Below are 15,948 nucleotides of genomic sequence, written 5' to 3'. Positions count from 1 at the left end.
CCGAGCAGTTCCTTTGACTGAAGTCAGTAAGCTGTAGCTGCGGAGTAGGTTTTGTGGGGGGAAGGTGGGAATTTAGTTTTGAACCTGTTGGTTTGAGGTATCTTTTAGGTATCTAGCTGAGATGTTGTATAAGCATCACATTTGCAATGTGGTGTTTGGAAGAGTGAGGAATTTCAGTCTGGGATGTAGATGCTCTATGAAGTCTAGGGCCTGTGTAGATTCAGGGGAAGAAGTGTCCATGTAGAAGTGAAAAGGCCCAAGGACCTAGTCTTCTGGTACAGCAGTGTGGAGGAGTAGGGGAGAAGGAGGGGCTAGCGAAGCAGCCTGAAGAGCTATCTGGGAGGTAAACACAGCAGAGCAAGGCATCCTGCTAGCCAGTGAAGAGGGTGCATGCGTTAGGGCCTGCGCAGCCATAGCTGCCACGGTCGTGAATGAAGGCACGGTGGTGTTATCCAAATGGGTACCTGTGAGCCTGGATACAAGGGAAGTCACTGGTGAGCTTGGTGAGCAGTTTCCTTGGATTTTTGGGGTAAGTCTGATTAACAAGAGCTTAAAAGAGAATTGGAAGGGAGTTATGGAAATATGGTAATATAGACAGCTTTTGAGGAGTTTTGCCACAGAGAGGCACACACACACATACACACAGAAAGCAAAAAAGGGAAAATACTGGTAGGAGAGCGAAGTCATGAGGAGGACTTTCTTAGATGGCAGAAGTAACAGTGTATTTGTTGATAGGAATAAGAAGATTGGCGATGTAGGAGAAACAGGAGGCTTGCTGGAGTCGGTGTGCTCGAGCAGGTGGCAGGGCACCAGTGTGGAAGTGGTGGGCTGTCTGTCACAGGAACACAGTAGCTTACCTGCTGACAGCTGGAAGGAGGGCAGTGAGTGCTGGGAAGTGGGGGGCATAGTGGTGACAGCCTACTCCTGGCTTCAGTTTCCTCAGTAAAACCATTCACTGCCTGAGAAGGAGGCTCTGGGGAGGTGAGACGTAGTGGTGTGAGTCAGTGGAGTAGGGGAGCCTACTATGCTATTTATTTGTAGAGTGTTTTGTAATCCTCAGAGCGCTGGCATTAGCTTTGCTCTGTGAATATTAAATTTAAATTAATGATTAAACTTTGAAACAAACTCCAGCCTCTCTTTGATACCATCTCTGTTGAAAGCAGCCATTGAACTACTTACTTTATCTTGTGTCTTTTATTTTGCAGAAAAACTATGGGCAAGCTGATGAAGATTGTAGGCATGGTATGTTTAAAAACGAGACTCTTTCCTGATTTGAAGATTTTGAATGATTTAATTGAGCAATGTTTGAGGTTTGATTCCTTTTCATTTGCTGATTTCAAGTGATGGTAATGTCCAGTGACTGGCATGGTGGCTTTCCTGCTGTGGCAGGCATTGCTCCTGCCCACAAGTGTGGGGGCTCCTGTCACTGCCTAGGACCACTGATGGTGTGTCCTTTCGAAGTTTGAGTAGTTTCAGCCAATAGCAGCCAAACCTCAAGAAATGTAACACATGTTGATTAAAATGTTAGGTTTGGAGGCTGCGAGTAGTGAGGACCCTCAAGGTGTTGGTATTGCCTTGTTCTTAAATTGGGTGTTCGCTGTGAAGGTGATCAGATGCCCAGAAAAAACTCACTGATTTGTGTACTTAAGTGCATTTCTTGATACATACCCTGTATTTTTTTTTTTTTTTTTTTTTTTTTTTTTGACAGGCAGAGTTAGTGAGAGAGAGAGGTCTTCCCTCCATTGGTTCACCCCCCAAATGGCCGCCACGGCTGGCATGCTGCGCCGATCCGAAGCCAGGAGCCAGGTGCTTCCTCCTGGTCTCTCATGCGGGTGCAGGGCCCAAGCACTTGGGCCATCCTCCACTGCCTTCGCAGGCCACAGCAGAGAGCTGGACTGGAAGAGGAGCATCCAGGAGAGAACAGGCACCCCGACTGGGACTAGAACCCAGGGTGCCGGCGCTGCAGGTGGAGGATTAGCCTAGTGAGCCATGGCGCTGGCCTGTACCCTGTATTTTAATGAAATGTTTTTTTAAAAAAGTTAGGCTTGAAAAAGTGGGCCTCTCCCTCCTAAGATGTTTTTTCCTGTTGTCAGAAGGTTTTCCGTCCGGAGAAGAGTCTGCCAGAAAGCTGTGTCGTGATTTTCCTGTTTTCTTTTGGGCAGGAAGTTGAGATTCAGATTCTAGCCCTTTGCATGGTCGCAGTAGAGAAATGCTCTCCTTGGTGACTGCTGCAGTTTCGCTCGGGTGAACCGGAGAGCGGGCGGGAGGAGAGGTGCCCCGTTCACTCCGACGCTCTCAGTGGAAGCGGCCGCAGTTCCGCATGTGTACCTGTAGTGTTTCATTTCCCCAGCCGCCAGGGCATCGGAGGTGTTTTCAATAAGTCAGTTATTTTCTACTATGCCTTGTGTCAGTCAATACTTTAAAAGGTATTTTTCTTGCAAATTGCATAACACCATATTTCACATTTCTGTGGTATATTGAACATAATTTAACCATTCATTAAATATTCCGTGACCCCTTTGTGAACCTTGCTTCATAGACTTGCATGCTTTGGGAATGGATTTGAATCTGAGGGATATCTAGCACAGTCTTAAAAATATCCCTGCTATCTGTGAATGTCTTAAAATCACCAGATAGAAGTCAGATAATAGAGGAATGCGAAGACGGGAATGACTTCGCCTTTCTTTATCTGAAGAAATCACTATTGTTAGTTTGCTGTGTCTTCCGCATCTGTCTCTCTCTGTAGTGGTAAGCACAAATGCTTACAGTACGTAGGTGGGATTTTTAAAAATCCTGTTAATAAAGAATTAGAATATGATCATCACGAGGTGGTTTGCTTTCTTACATACCAGTGTACCCGAGCTGTCTTTCTAGCTTAACATAGTAGCTCTAGCTCTGCTTTGATCCTCGGTGGAGCTGTGCTGTGGGCATTTAGGTGGCTATAGTTTTCTAGCTTGTCGTCATAAACCATCTTGTAATAAACATGATGATAAGGCATATGGCTGAGTAGTTTGAATTGCACACACCTACAGAAGTGTGTGAGAATACTGGTTGGTTCCCTGTCATCTTCCTCAGTGAAACTGACAGTCTTGAAATTTTGCAAGTCTCCTTTCTTTAAGTTTTGCTTCTCTGAGTATTAGTGAAGTTGACGCAGTCTTCTGATTTTGGAAATGCACAAACAAAAATCCCAGAAGGTTAAGAAGCTTGCAAAAGGTTCAGAAAAGTAAATGTTGTTGGTGGAGGAAGACAGGGGAAAAATGTTGCATTTTTTTCTGTTAATTGCTTTACTCAGCACTTTAAAGTTCGGTCCTGTTTTACAACTATTGAATTACCAAAGTAAATGTTTCATCGTTGTCTGAGATAAAGTTGTAATGAAATGAGTATACTCTTGTCGTCTTGGGAGAGTGTGATCATGTTGGAATGTGCAATGTGTTCGTGCCCTTTGACCCACTAATCTCATTTCTGGGATGCTGTCCTAAGTAAATAATCCAAAAGAAAGAAAAAGTTGTGCACAAAGTGATGTCCGTTGCAGTGCTGTGTGTAAAAGTGAAAAACTGGCTAGCTTGGAATATTAGAAAGGAGTTACTAGTTAAATTCTGTGCATTCCTTGTTCCCCTTTATGTAATTAGGAAGAACGTGGAAAATTCTTATTTTTTAAAAAATATGCAGAAACAGCAAACAGAAAGTTGTTTATTTGAAATAGACATTTGGGAATATTGGTAGAGATTATGGTTATTGAGTTCTGCTAATACATGTAGATTTTCTTTTTAAATTTTCATAATGCTGTTTTTGTATGAGACAAAATGCTATTGTTAGGCAGTCAGTAGTAAAGAGAGGCTCAGTGTTCTGTTAATTATTATCCTTTTCTGTGTGCTGACATGCTTCCAGGGATAGCTGCTATCTTAAGGCCCCCACCCCACTCTCCCACCCCCCTGCACCCTGTGTGTACATTTTGTATACAGTGTGGTGTTGCTGTTTGTTTTCCTACTTTCAGGCTGTCAGTTGCATTGCCTGGAATTCTCAGCATGCCTTATTATAATTACCCTCCTCCTCTTCTCCGTGTGCCACTTCTGACCTGCAGCGGGCAGGAGCTCAGACTGCAGATCTTTGTCATAGAATTAACAAACATTAACAGTTTTTTTTATTATGAAAGATTTAAATTATACAGGAAAACAGGAAATAGTATAATAAGCATTCATATTCTTAAAACTAAAGTTGAACAATGAAGTTTTTCCATATTTACTTCATCTTTTAAAAATATTTTAAAATAATTAGATATGATATTTACCCCTAAATACTTCAGTATGCAGCTCTAAAAGTAAGGCCATTACTGCATAATCACAATATTATCATTAACCTAATAAAATTGACAATAATTCTCTATTTTTATCTAAAACCTAGTCCATAATCAGATTTACCTGGTTGTCCTGAAAATGGTTTTTATGGTTGATTTGTTTAAACCAGGAACTAATCAAAGGGTCATAGAATTTGAAGTTGCAATTCTACTTCAATTAGAGTAAACAGGCTCTGGATGAGTACTCATGGGCATCTTGAAAATAAAGTACATGAGATTTAAGTTTGTGGGCCAGCGCCATGGCTCACTTGGTTAATCCTCCGCCTATGGCGCCGGCATCCCATATGGGTGCCCGGTTCTAGTCCCGGTTGCTCCTTTTCCAGTCCAGCTCTCTGCTGTGGCCCGGAGGGCAGTGGAGAATGGCCGAGGTGCTTGGGCCCCTGTACCCGCATGAGAGACCAGAAAGAAGCACCTGGCTCCTGGCTTTGGATCAGTGCAGCATGCCGGCTGTGGTGGCCATTTGGGGAGTGAACCAACGGAAGGAAGACCTTTCTCTCTGTCTCTCTCTCTCACTGTCTAACTCTGCCTGTCAAATAAAAAAAAAAAAAAAGTTTTGAGTTCGTGTATTTTGGTCCCTAGTTCAGTCTTGTTTTCTGGATCAAGAAGGTTGCCAAGCCAGTGACCACAGGGTAAGTGAGGTGGTTAAGGCATTTTCATTATCAGAACATAAATTGTATCTGGCATAACAGGAAAACTTTCATGATGCAATTTTTTCTGCCTTTGAAATATTATAATGGGAAACTTAAATTTTTTTTTTTACACCAACAAAATGAATGAGGTAAATGGCAAAAGTGAAATAAAAAGAAAATCTTACCAACTACAGGAGTTTTATGTTGGGGGCGGTGATGTTGTGGCATAACAGGTTACGCTACTGCCTGCAACACTGGTATCCAATGTGAAGTGTCTGTTTGAGTCCTGGCTGCTCCAATTCTAGTCTAACTCTCTGCTAATGCACCTGGGAAAGCAATTCTTGGGCCCCTGTACATTGTGGGAGACCTGGGTGAAGCGCTTGGTTTCAGCCTGGCCCAGCCCTGGCTGTTGCAGGCTGTTTCAGGAGTGAATCAGTGAATGGAAGATCTCTCCCTCTCTCTGTAAGTCTACCTTTCAAATAAATAAAATCTTTAAAAAAAACAAAAAGTTTTATGCTACATGTAATATATACATAAAGCTTAATCATACACATCTGAAAAATTTTCATAGGACTAAGATTTTTGTTTTTAAAATTTATTTTAGAAGATTTATTTATTTTTTTGAAATACAGGGTGACAGAGAGAGAGGGAAGGATAGAGAGATCTTCCATCTGCCATTCCCCAAATGTCTCCAATAGCCAGGGCTGGGCTAGACCAAAGCAAGGAGCCTGGAACTCCATCTGGGTCTCCCATGTAGGTGGCAGGGGCCCAAGCACTTGGACCGTCTTCTGCTGCCTTCCCAGGTGCATTAGCAGGGAGCTGGATGGGAAGGGGACCAACCAAGACTCAAACATGTGTTATGGTATGGGATGCTGGTGTTGCAAGTGGCTCCACAACACCAGCCCCTTACATTTATTTTTAAAGATTGATTTACTTGAAAAAATAACAGAGGGAGGAGAGAGAACTTGGGCACAAGTGTGCTTTATCTGCTGGTCTACTCCCCAAGTGGATGGAAGCCAAGAACCCAGAACTCATCAGGTCTCCCACATGGGTGAAGGGGCCCAAGTACGTGGGCCATCATCTGCTGATTTCCCAGGTGCATCAGCAGGAAGTTGGATTGGAAGTTGCCTCCCAGGGTCTACGTTGGTTGGAACCTGGATTCAGGAGCTGGACATGGAAATCAAACCCAGGCACTCCAATGTGCAATGTATTAACTGCTAGGCTAAACACCCACCCATCCCTTGATAAATAGTTTTTATAATTAAGTTTTTTGTTTTTGGAAAAGTAGTTAATGAAGAAACAATATTTACTCAGGTTTAATCTATCTTGGAATCAAGTCTTCTGCAATGTGTTATTTCAGGTAATCACATTGTATTACAAGTGAGGAAGCAGCCTTTGTCAGGTTACGAAACTTGCTTTGGAACACAGAGCCAGCCCGGAGTGGAGCTGCACTGTGGTTCTGAAAGGAGGTCTTTCTGATGTGAAGGGTTGTGCTCTTAGCCCCAGCTGTTGCTATTTAACTGCAGGGTGTTGTAGATTCCTGTCCCCGTCAATGCTTTCTAAAAACTACTTTTTCATTGTAGAAATGGGCAAGTTGGGGCTCAGGATCACTGAGATACTCATTAGTGGAGTGGAGGTGAGAATTCAAGTCTTTTTTTTTTTTTTTTTTTTTAATTTGACAGATAGAGTTAGCAGTGAGAGAGACAGAGAGAAAGGTCTTCCTTCCGTTGGTTCACTCCCCAAATGGCCCCTACAGCTGGCACTGGACCGATCCGAAGCCAGGAGCCAGGTGCTTCCTCCCAGTCTCCCATGCAAGTGCAGGGGCCCAGGCACTTGGGCCATCCTCCACTGCCTTCCCGGGCCACAGCAGAGAGCTGTGACTGGAAGAGGAGCAACTGGGACTAGAACCCGGCGCCCATATGGGATGCTGGCACCGCAGGTGGAGGATTAACCAAGTAAGCCACGGCGACAGCCCTGAGAATTTAAGTCTTAATATTCCTAGATCATCCTTTAGTTTTTCTGTTGCCCAGGCTTTTAAAATAGAGATGCAGTCCAGTAACATCCTAACTCATTGTTCTTTCTATCCAGTTCCGTTAACTGTTTTGAAAGTATTTTAATGTGTAGAAGCTTTATTTCTCCCACAGAAATTTTTAAAGCTATTTAATTAGAAATAATTGTAGATTCACAGGAAGATGAAAGGTAGTGGAGAGATCTCTTCACCCACTTTCTCTGAATGGTGTCGTCATACATAAGTATTGTACAGTTTCAAAACCAGGAAATTAACAGCGAGTACAGTATTCTGTCATTTCTCGTGTGTAGAGTAATGCAGCCACATTCAAGGAACAGAATTGTTCTAGCACTGTGATCCTCTGAGCCTTCTGTTAGTCTCTCCACCTCCTTCCTCCCTCCATTCCCAGCCCTTAATAACCGTAAATCGCCCTTCAGTTGAGACTGCTGTGTAAAGGGAGCCATACAGTTTGTCGCCTTTCAAGATGACTTTTTGTCTCCCCTTAATGCCCTTGAGATCCATCCGAGTGGTTGTGTGTGTGTCACTTGTTTTCATTGCTGAGCGGTGTGGCTGCACTGCAGTTTTGTTTTCCAGTAGAAGTTTAAGACTATATAGAATGGGATCTTATTTTCATTCTAAATTTCTCTATAATACCTATTAACTGTTTTGAATGAAGGTCTTATATTTGATAGGCATAAAACTTAAAAATTTACTTAATTTTTGGACAGAGAAGTGGAAGTTTATGTAACATGTGAGTTAAGTTTGATGACTGTTGTTTAAAGTTGCAAATTAATTTTTTGAATGAATAAATGTTGAAGTAAGCAGTAGTCTTTTTAAAATTTTTTTTAAAGATTGAGAGGTGGAGACAGAGAGAGAGAGAGAGAGGTCTTCATCTGCTTTTTCACTCCCCAAATTGCTGCAACAGCCAGGGTTGAGCTAATCCAAAGCCAGTAGCCAGGAGCTTCCTCCAAGTCTTCTACACAGTACTGAGGCCCAAGGACTTTGGGCCATCCTCTCCTGCTTTCCCAGGCCACAGCAGAGAGCTGGATTGGAAGTAGAGCAGCCAGGACTAGAACCGGCACCCATATGGGATGCTGGCACTGCAGACAGCAGCTCTACCTGCTATGCCACAGTGCCAGTCCCAGGAATTGCATTTTAATTGTTACTCCTCCCCTTGTGTTAGCCAGAGGCTATTAAGCCCTAAGAAAGGGTATTTTTTTTATTGGAAAAGTTGAATGAATACTTTTTTTAAAAGATTTATTTATTTTTATTTGAAAGGCAGAGTTACAGAGAGGCAGAATTAGAGGCAGAGAGAGAGAGAGAGAGAGAGAGAGAGAGAGGTCTTCCATCACTGGTTCACTCCCCAGATGGCTGCAACGGTCAGAGCTGAGCCAATCCGAAGCCAGGAGCCAGGAGCTTCTTCCTGGTCTCCCACCCAGGTGCAGGGGCCCAAGAACTTGGGCCATCTTTTAATGCTTTTCCAGGCCATAGCAGAGAGCTGGATTGGAAGTGGAGCAGCTGGGACTTGAACTGGTGCCCATAGGGGATGCCAGCACTGCAGTTAGCAGCTTTACCCACTGTGCCACAGTGCCAGCCCCAGAATGAATACTTCTTTAGTATTACGCAGTTTCTAGATTAAAACATTCCGAAGAAACCCATATCAAGTATTAGGAAATACTACGAAATTTAAAAATGAAGGAGGACAGAGACTCCAACACAGTAACACAGCTGAGTGGAAGGTGTGCAGACTTCCTTCTTTGTGACTCCTAGGGGACAGAGGACCAGTGCAGTGTGAAGAGAGTTGTGTGGTCACAGTACAATTTCAGATACTGGGTGGGAAGAGAATTTATGTGCAAGGAATGGAACTTTTTTTTATGCTTACTAAGATTAGATTGTATTTTTAATGTCATCTCTTTTGGCAAGTTCAATTATTACAGTTAAGACAAGTTTAATACTTTGACATCTTTCAAGGTTTTTTAAAGCTAGTAAAGCTAATAAGGGATCAGATTGACAGCATTGCAATTTTTTTTTTTGAAAGGCAGAGTAAAGAGAGCCAGAGGCAGAGAGAGAGAGAGAGGAGTGAAGAGAGAGAGAGGTCTCCCATCCACTGATTCACTCTCCAGATGACTGCAATAGTTGGAGCTGTACCGATCCAAAGCCAGGAGCCATAAGCTTCTTATAGGTCTCCCATGTGGGTGCAGGGGCCCAAGCACTTGGGCCATCTCCCACTGCTTTCCCAGACCACAGCAGAGAGCTGGATTGGAAATGGGGCAGCCGGGATCGAACCGGTGCCCATATGGGATGCTGGCAGTGCAGGTGGTGGCTTTACCCGCTGCGCCACAGCACTGGCCCCTCTGTCTGTAGTAACTGACTATTCTTTGCTGTAGTTCTCCATTTGGTATCCCCTAAGACGTAAACAGAATTGCCTTTAGGAATCAGTTGGAAGAGAGTTTCTCGATGCTGCTTTTCTAAAAGAGAAAAGGGGAACATCATTTTGACAAATATCAAGACATTTCAAACACTAGTGGAAGAAACTTTGCAAAATAAAAGTCAGCAGATGCCTTGTACAAAGCCCAAGATCTCTGAGAGGTGTTTGTAAAATGTGATATGGTTCAGTACTCCTTAAATATGACATCACCACTGTGGGTTGAAATATTCTTCCTTCAGGAGACTGTGCATACAATGAGCACAGTTAGTCTTGGACCCCCCCCCCCCCCCCAATGAGGGCATGAAATTGGCTTAGCAGATGCAGCTTACTTGAACTTCAGTTGTTTTCCTCATAGAATTTTCCTTGCATTATCTCATTTGATCCCTATGACACATTTATACGTGTGTCTGTTTTAAGGTGACCACTGTGAGGGCCAGGGAGCTGAAGTGACGTGTCCAAGGTCGTGTTTGAACAGTTTAGGAATGGTAATGTTGGAAGGCTTACTTCGGACTTTATAAGATACTCAAGACATTCTTCTTTTTTTTTTTTTTAACTTTTATTTAATGAATATAAATTTCCAAAGTACAGCTTATGGATTACAATGGCTCCCCCCCCCCCATAACTTCCCTCCCACCCACAATCCTCCCCTTTCCCTCTCCCTCCCCCCTTCCATTCACATCAAGATTCATTTTCGTTTCTCTTTATATACAGAAGATCAGTTTAGCATATATTAAGTAAAGATTTCAACAGTTTGCACCCACATAGAAACACAAAATGAAAAGTACTGTTTGAGTACTAGTTATAGCATTAAATCTCAATGTACAGCACACTAAGGACAGAGATCCTACATGAGGAATAAGTGCACAGTGACTCCTGTTGTTGACTTAACAAATTGACACTCTTGTTTATGACATCAGTAATCACCCTAGGCCCTTGTCATGAGTCGCCAAGACTATGGAAGCCCCTTGAGTTCACCAACTCTGATCATATTTAGACAAGGTCGTAGTCAAAGTGGAAGTTCTCTCCTCCCTTCAGAGAAAGGCACCTCCTTCTTTGATGACATGTTCTTTTCACTGGGATCTCACTCGCAGAGATCTTTCATGTAGGGTGGTTTTTTTTTTTTTTTTTTTTTTTTGCCAGAGTGTTTTGGCTTTCCATGCCTATAATACTCTCATGGGCTTTTCAGCCAGATCTGTGTGCCTTAAGGGCTGATTCTGAGGCCAGAGTGCTGTTTAGGACATCTGCCATTCTATGGGTCTGCTGTGTATCTCGCTTCCCACATTGGATCGTTCTCTTCCTTTTTTATTCTATCAGCTAGTATTTGCAGACACTAGTCTTGTTTATGTGCTCCCATTTTTCTTTTTTTAAAGATTTATTTGAAAGAATGAGAGGAAGAAAGAGATCTTCCATTCACTGGTTCACTAACCAAATGACTGCAAGAGACGTAGGGCTGGGTGAGGCCAAAGCCAGGAACCAAGAGCCAGGAACTCCATCTGGGTCTAACCATGGGCGTGCAGGGACCCAAGGGCTGGCCATCTTCTGCTTTCCTAGGCACATTAGCAAGGAGCTGGATCAGACTTGGAGCAGCTGGGACCAGAACTGGCGCCCATATGGGATGCTGGCATTGCTGCACCACAATGCCAGCCCCTCAAGGCACTTTTGCATGCTATTTATTGAGGTTTTTCACTTCTTGGAAATCCAGTGACAGTTGAATAGATGAGTAATCTGTAATGTTAGTGGAGTAAGAGTCAAATGGCCCAAACTAAAAGTAATTGAACAAAACCACTTTAGAAACTGAGGGCTTGCAACTTTGAATTTAATAATCTGATTCAGTGAAGGGTGTTTTACATAAAGATGTTTGTTGCAGTATTATTTTTTTAAGATTTATTTATTTATTTATTTGCAAGTCAGAGTTACACAGAGAGAGGAGAGGCAGAAAGAGAGAAAGACGTCTTCTATCTGCTTGTTCACTCCCCAATTGGCTGCAATGGCTGGAGCTGCACTGATCTGAAGCTAGGAGCTTCTTCCAGGTCTCCCACGCAGGTGCAGGGGCCCAAGGACTGCTTTCCCAGGCCATAGCAGAGAGCTGGATTGGAAGTGGAGCAGCCAGGTCTTGAACTGGCGTCCATATGGAATGCCAGTGCTTCAGGCCAGGGCATTAACCCACTGCACCACAGCGCTGGCCCCTGCAGTATTATTTTTAATAGTTTAAAATTGGAATCCTAAGACAGGTGTTAGGGTTACAGTGAAGTTTCAGTGCTGTTTGAGATGCCTGAATCCTTTTTATGTACTGGTTTGAGTCCTGGCTCCTCTGCTTGTTCTTTTTTTTTTTTTTTTAAAGATTTATTTATTTATTTGAAAGCCAGAGTTATAGAGAGGCAGAGGCAGAGAGAGAGAGAGGTGGGTAGTCCATCTGCTGGTTCACTTCCCAAATGGCTGTAAAGGCCGGAGCTGGGTGGATCTAAAGCCAGGAACCTGGAGCTACTTCTGGGTCTCCCATGTGGGTGCAGGGGGCAAGCACTTGGGCCATCCCTTAATGTCGCTTTCCCAGGCACATTATCTGGGAGCTGGATCAGAAGTGGAGCAGCCGGGACTCAAAGGGGCACCCATGAGCAATGCCGGCACTGCAGGTGGCAGCTTTACTGGCAGTATCAGTCCCTCCTCTGCTTTTGATCCAGCTTCCTGATAATGCATCCTGGGAGACAGCAGATGCTGGCTGGAGTGCTCGGGCCCCTGCCACCCATGTAGGAGACCCGGATAGAGCTCCTCCTGGCTTTGGCCTGGCCCAGCCCTTGGTCTGTTTGGGCATTTGGGGTATGAACCAACAATGGAAGATCCTTCTGTCTCTCAGTGTTACTTTGTCTTTCTGACTTTCAAAATAAAAATAAACAAGTAAACATTTAAAATTGAAAGAAATACATACATGTTGTTTAAACCATGCATGTACATACAAATTGGAATCCCGGGTCAAGGGAATGATAAAATAAATTGATGTATCTTCTTGATGGAACTTTATATAGTCAATAACATTACTAATATAAACACTTCAGTAACATAGAAAATAGTGAATGTTCTTGGGAGCTGGGATCCCAGCAGAATGAGAACATGGATAAGTTGAAGCTTTTAGTCAAGTGGTGAGATTATGGTGAACTTTTATATAGGATTTTATTAGTGCTGTTGTAATGTTATTTGTGTGATAAAAATTGAACAATACAATACAATATTAAACAAAACCAAAAGAAATATATTACGCACAGATGCAGTGGATTTTAAATGTACTTGTTTGTTATAATGGTACTTAAATATTGCCTTAGAAATCAGGAAAATTGCAATTTCTAAAATATTTTCTTTGAGCAAATTATTTTCTTGCAAAGAAAGCTAAAGTCTGAATAAACAGACTTTTGGAGTTAGCAGTGAAGAAAAGGAGTTGCTGTGAGAAATCTTAAATGACATGCCATAAAAATGAGTATGTTCTGTGTTGTTGGATATGAGTGATTTTTGTGGTTGTATTAAATTAAATCCATAAACACTTGTAAACAATTTGGATAGCATTTCCTGTGGTTACTGGGCAATTGGATTTTTAGTTAGTCATGCTGTTTTTTAAATCAAAAATCCTTAATTGTTTAGGAATATCTCATGTTGAAATTTGCAGTTCTTATGAATAAAATGTAGGAACTTTATTCAGTTAATAAATCTGCAATTTAAAAGGCCCCTTTTACCCAGAAAGTTGAACAATGTTATTCAATGGAGAATTTTTTTTTTTTTTTGTAAGATTTATTTAATTATTTGAAAGGTAGAATGAGAGAAGGAGAGAACTTTCATCTCCTGGTTCATTCCCCCGTGCTCACCACAGCCAGGTCTGGGCCAAGCTGAAGCTAGGATTCAGGAACTCCACCCAGGTCTCCCTTGTGGGTGGTAGGGACTCAGGCACTTGAGCCATCACCTGCTGTCCCCCAGCTGCCTTAGCCGGAATGGAAGGTGGAGGCCAAATTTGGTCCCAGGCACTCAGATATGGGATGCTGGCATCCCAAGTGGTGGCTCAGCCTGCTCTGCCTCAGTGCACACCTCCACTAGAGAGCTTTCAGATTAATTCTCCATGGTGATTTTGGTGTGATTGTAACTGGTTGTAGGCCGTATTAGGGTTGATATGTTTGTCGCCACGTTCATATCCCTTCATACATGTGTTGGACAGAACTGAAACACCACTGCTTTCCTCTAGTATTTGAAATTATTCTGTTAATATGCTTGTGAAAATGTGTTGACATTAACAATCGAGAGCGCTGTGTTGAATGCCATGTTGTCTCACGGCAGTGCTGGGAGAAGGACTGGCCAAGGGAGAAGGTGCCTTTCGGGCAATGCTTTGTTGCATGCAGCTGAAAGGGAAGCTCCAGCTCGTCTCTGCCGTCCTCGCCAAGTCTCTGACTGGAGAGTCCCTGGTATGTTGATGAGCTCCACTTTTGAATGCCTGGAACCAGATTGTAATGGATACCTCAGGCATTAGTGTGTCTCATGTTAATTCTTCCTATCTGAAATCAAAGGCTGTGAGTGTCTTGAGATACTTATTTCTTTTGAACAAATTGATGTGTAGTCACCTGATTCCTGTAGTTTGAGAGAATGTATATAAGAATTGCAGATACTTTTATGAACTTCAAAGTAATTTAACAGAACATGGTGATATATTTGGGTTTTAAAATGCTCATGTGTACATACAGCCTTCTTACAGAGTTTTTAAATTCAGGCATTTATTAAATGTTTAAGTCTGTCTAAACTAAGTCATAGTTACTTTGGTTTCTAGATTTAATTTATTTATTTGAAAGTCAGAGTTACAGAGAGGTCTTCTATCTGCTGGTTTATTCCCCAAATGGCTGCAACAGCCGGAGCTGAGCTGATTCAAAGCTAGAACTTCTTTCCGGTCTCCCACGTTGGTGCAGGATCCCAGGGACTTGGGCCATCCTCTGCTGCTTTCCCAGGCACACTAGCAGGGGGCTGGATTGAAAGAGCAGCCAGCAGTCGAACTGGCGCCCATATGGTATGGCGGTGCTACAGGCAGTAGCTTTACCTGCTACGCCGCAGTGCCGGCCCCAATTACTTTGGTTTCTGAAGCCGGTTTGTCTGTAAGTCAATATTCACGACCACTCTGATGAAGTTATCCAGTTCTGTTCAGACTTTGAGATCCAGTTTTTACAGTACAGAATTTAATGTTCCAGATTTTTTTTTTTCTATTTTGGTTGAGATAATTGAAAGACTGCTTTTTGAGACTTTACAATTGATGATCTATAGAGACTGGAAGAAAAGAGATACGCTTTTTTTTTTTTTTTTTCACCAGTTGGTAATTTCTACAGAATTTGCCAGCACTGTTTTTGGAATGTAATGGCAACAGAGAAAACGAGAAAATACATCTTTTGCCATGCAGAGTGAATCCCCCAAATTCACATAGTGTTCCCCTTATTCATTCTGCATTGATGTAGGTTGTGAAAATCTGGAGTATATCTGCTTTCACTGCAGATAAATATGTTTGGGTAAAAAAAACAGAAAGTTAAAAAAAGTACTTGGTTTATTGTTGAATGTAATATAATGATCCAGCTCAGATGATATTTTATTCATTGTCTTAGAAATTATTGAGGAATAGTTTAATTAGTTTAGCAATGTCTTTTGTTTTCGTAAGATTCATAAATGGGTCTTTTAAAACTTAACTGTGTTGTGGTTAGCACTGTGGCTTAGCTGATGAGGCTGTTGCCTGCAGTGCCGGCATCCCATATGGACGCTGGTTCGAGTCCCGGCTGCTCCACTTCCGACCCAACTCTTTGCTGTGGCCTGGGAGAACAGTAGAGGATGGCCCAAGACCTTGGGCCCCTGCACCTGTATGGGAGACTTGGAGGAAGCTCCTGGCTCCTAGCTTTGGATGGGCTCAGCTCTGGCCATTGCAGCCATCTGGGTAGTGAACCAGCAGATAGAAGACCTCCATCTCTCTGTCTCTCTCTGCCTCTACCTCTGTGTGGCTCTGCCTTTCAAATAAATAAATAAATCTTAAAAAACAAATAAACAGTGTTATTGATATAGCAAAATTATAGAACTGTTTAGTCCTAAGTTGATGATAAAATAGATTTTTTTATTATTAAGATAATACTTCTTTTTTTGAAAAAAGATTTATTATTTATTTGAGAGTTAGAGAGAGGGAGAGACAGAGCCAGATCTTTCATCTGCTTCTTCATTCCCCAGATGGCTGCAATGGCCAAGGCTGGGCCAGGCTGGAGCCAGGAACTTCTTTCCGGTCTTGTCTCCCACGTAAGTGGCAGGGGTCCAAACACTTGGGCTGTCTTCTGTTGCTTTTTCCAGGCCATTAGCAGGGAGCTGGATTGGAAATGGAGTAGCCGGGACATGAACTGGTACCCATATGGATGCCAGTGTTTTAGGTGGCAGCTTTACTTGCTGTGCCACAGACTGGACCCTGTTAAGATAATTCTGTCCTTAAACACCTTTTTAAAATTAAGTCAAATATATTACAGTTTTAACTGTTGGTTTTTAAATT

The 15,948-nt window shown here is 42.6% G+C and overlaps 1 protein-coding gene across 6 annotated transcripts in view; it reads left to right on the top strand.

Annotated features, from left to right (window-relative positions):
* Window positions 1-15,948, top strand: part of HELZ (helicase with zinc finger) — a 180,195-nt gene that overhangs the window by 27,347 nt on the left and 136,900 nt on the right. For all 6 annotated transcript variants that reach the window (XM_051825840.2, XM_051825839.2, XM_051825836.2 and 3 more), the window contains 2 exons: window positions 1,206-1,242; window positions 13,731-13,855. In XM_051825840.2, the coding sequence (XP_051681800.2) occupies window positions 1,206-1,242; window positions 13,731-13,855 (162 nt within the window). The remainder of the gene's footprint in view (window positions 1-1,205; window positions 1,243-13,730; window positions 13,856-15,948) is intronic.

The sequence above is a fragment of the Oryctolagus cuniculus genome, chromosome 17, assembly GCF_964237555.1.
Source record: "Oryctolagus cuniculus chromosome 17, mOryCun1.1, whole genome shotgun sequence".
Classification (NCBI taxonomy): Eukaryota; Metazoa; Chordata; class Mammalia; order Lagomorpha; family Leporidae; genus Oryctolagus; species Oryctolagus cuniculus.
The sequence above is the reverse complement of the archived record's forward strand: the minus strand, read 5'-3'. Positions and strand labels throughout refer to the sequence as shown.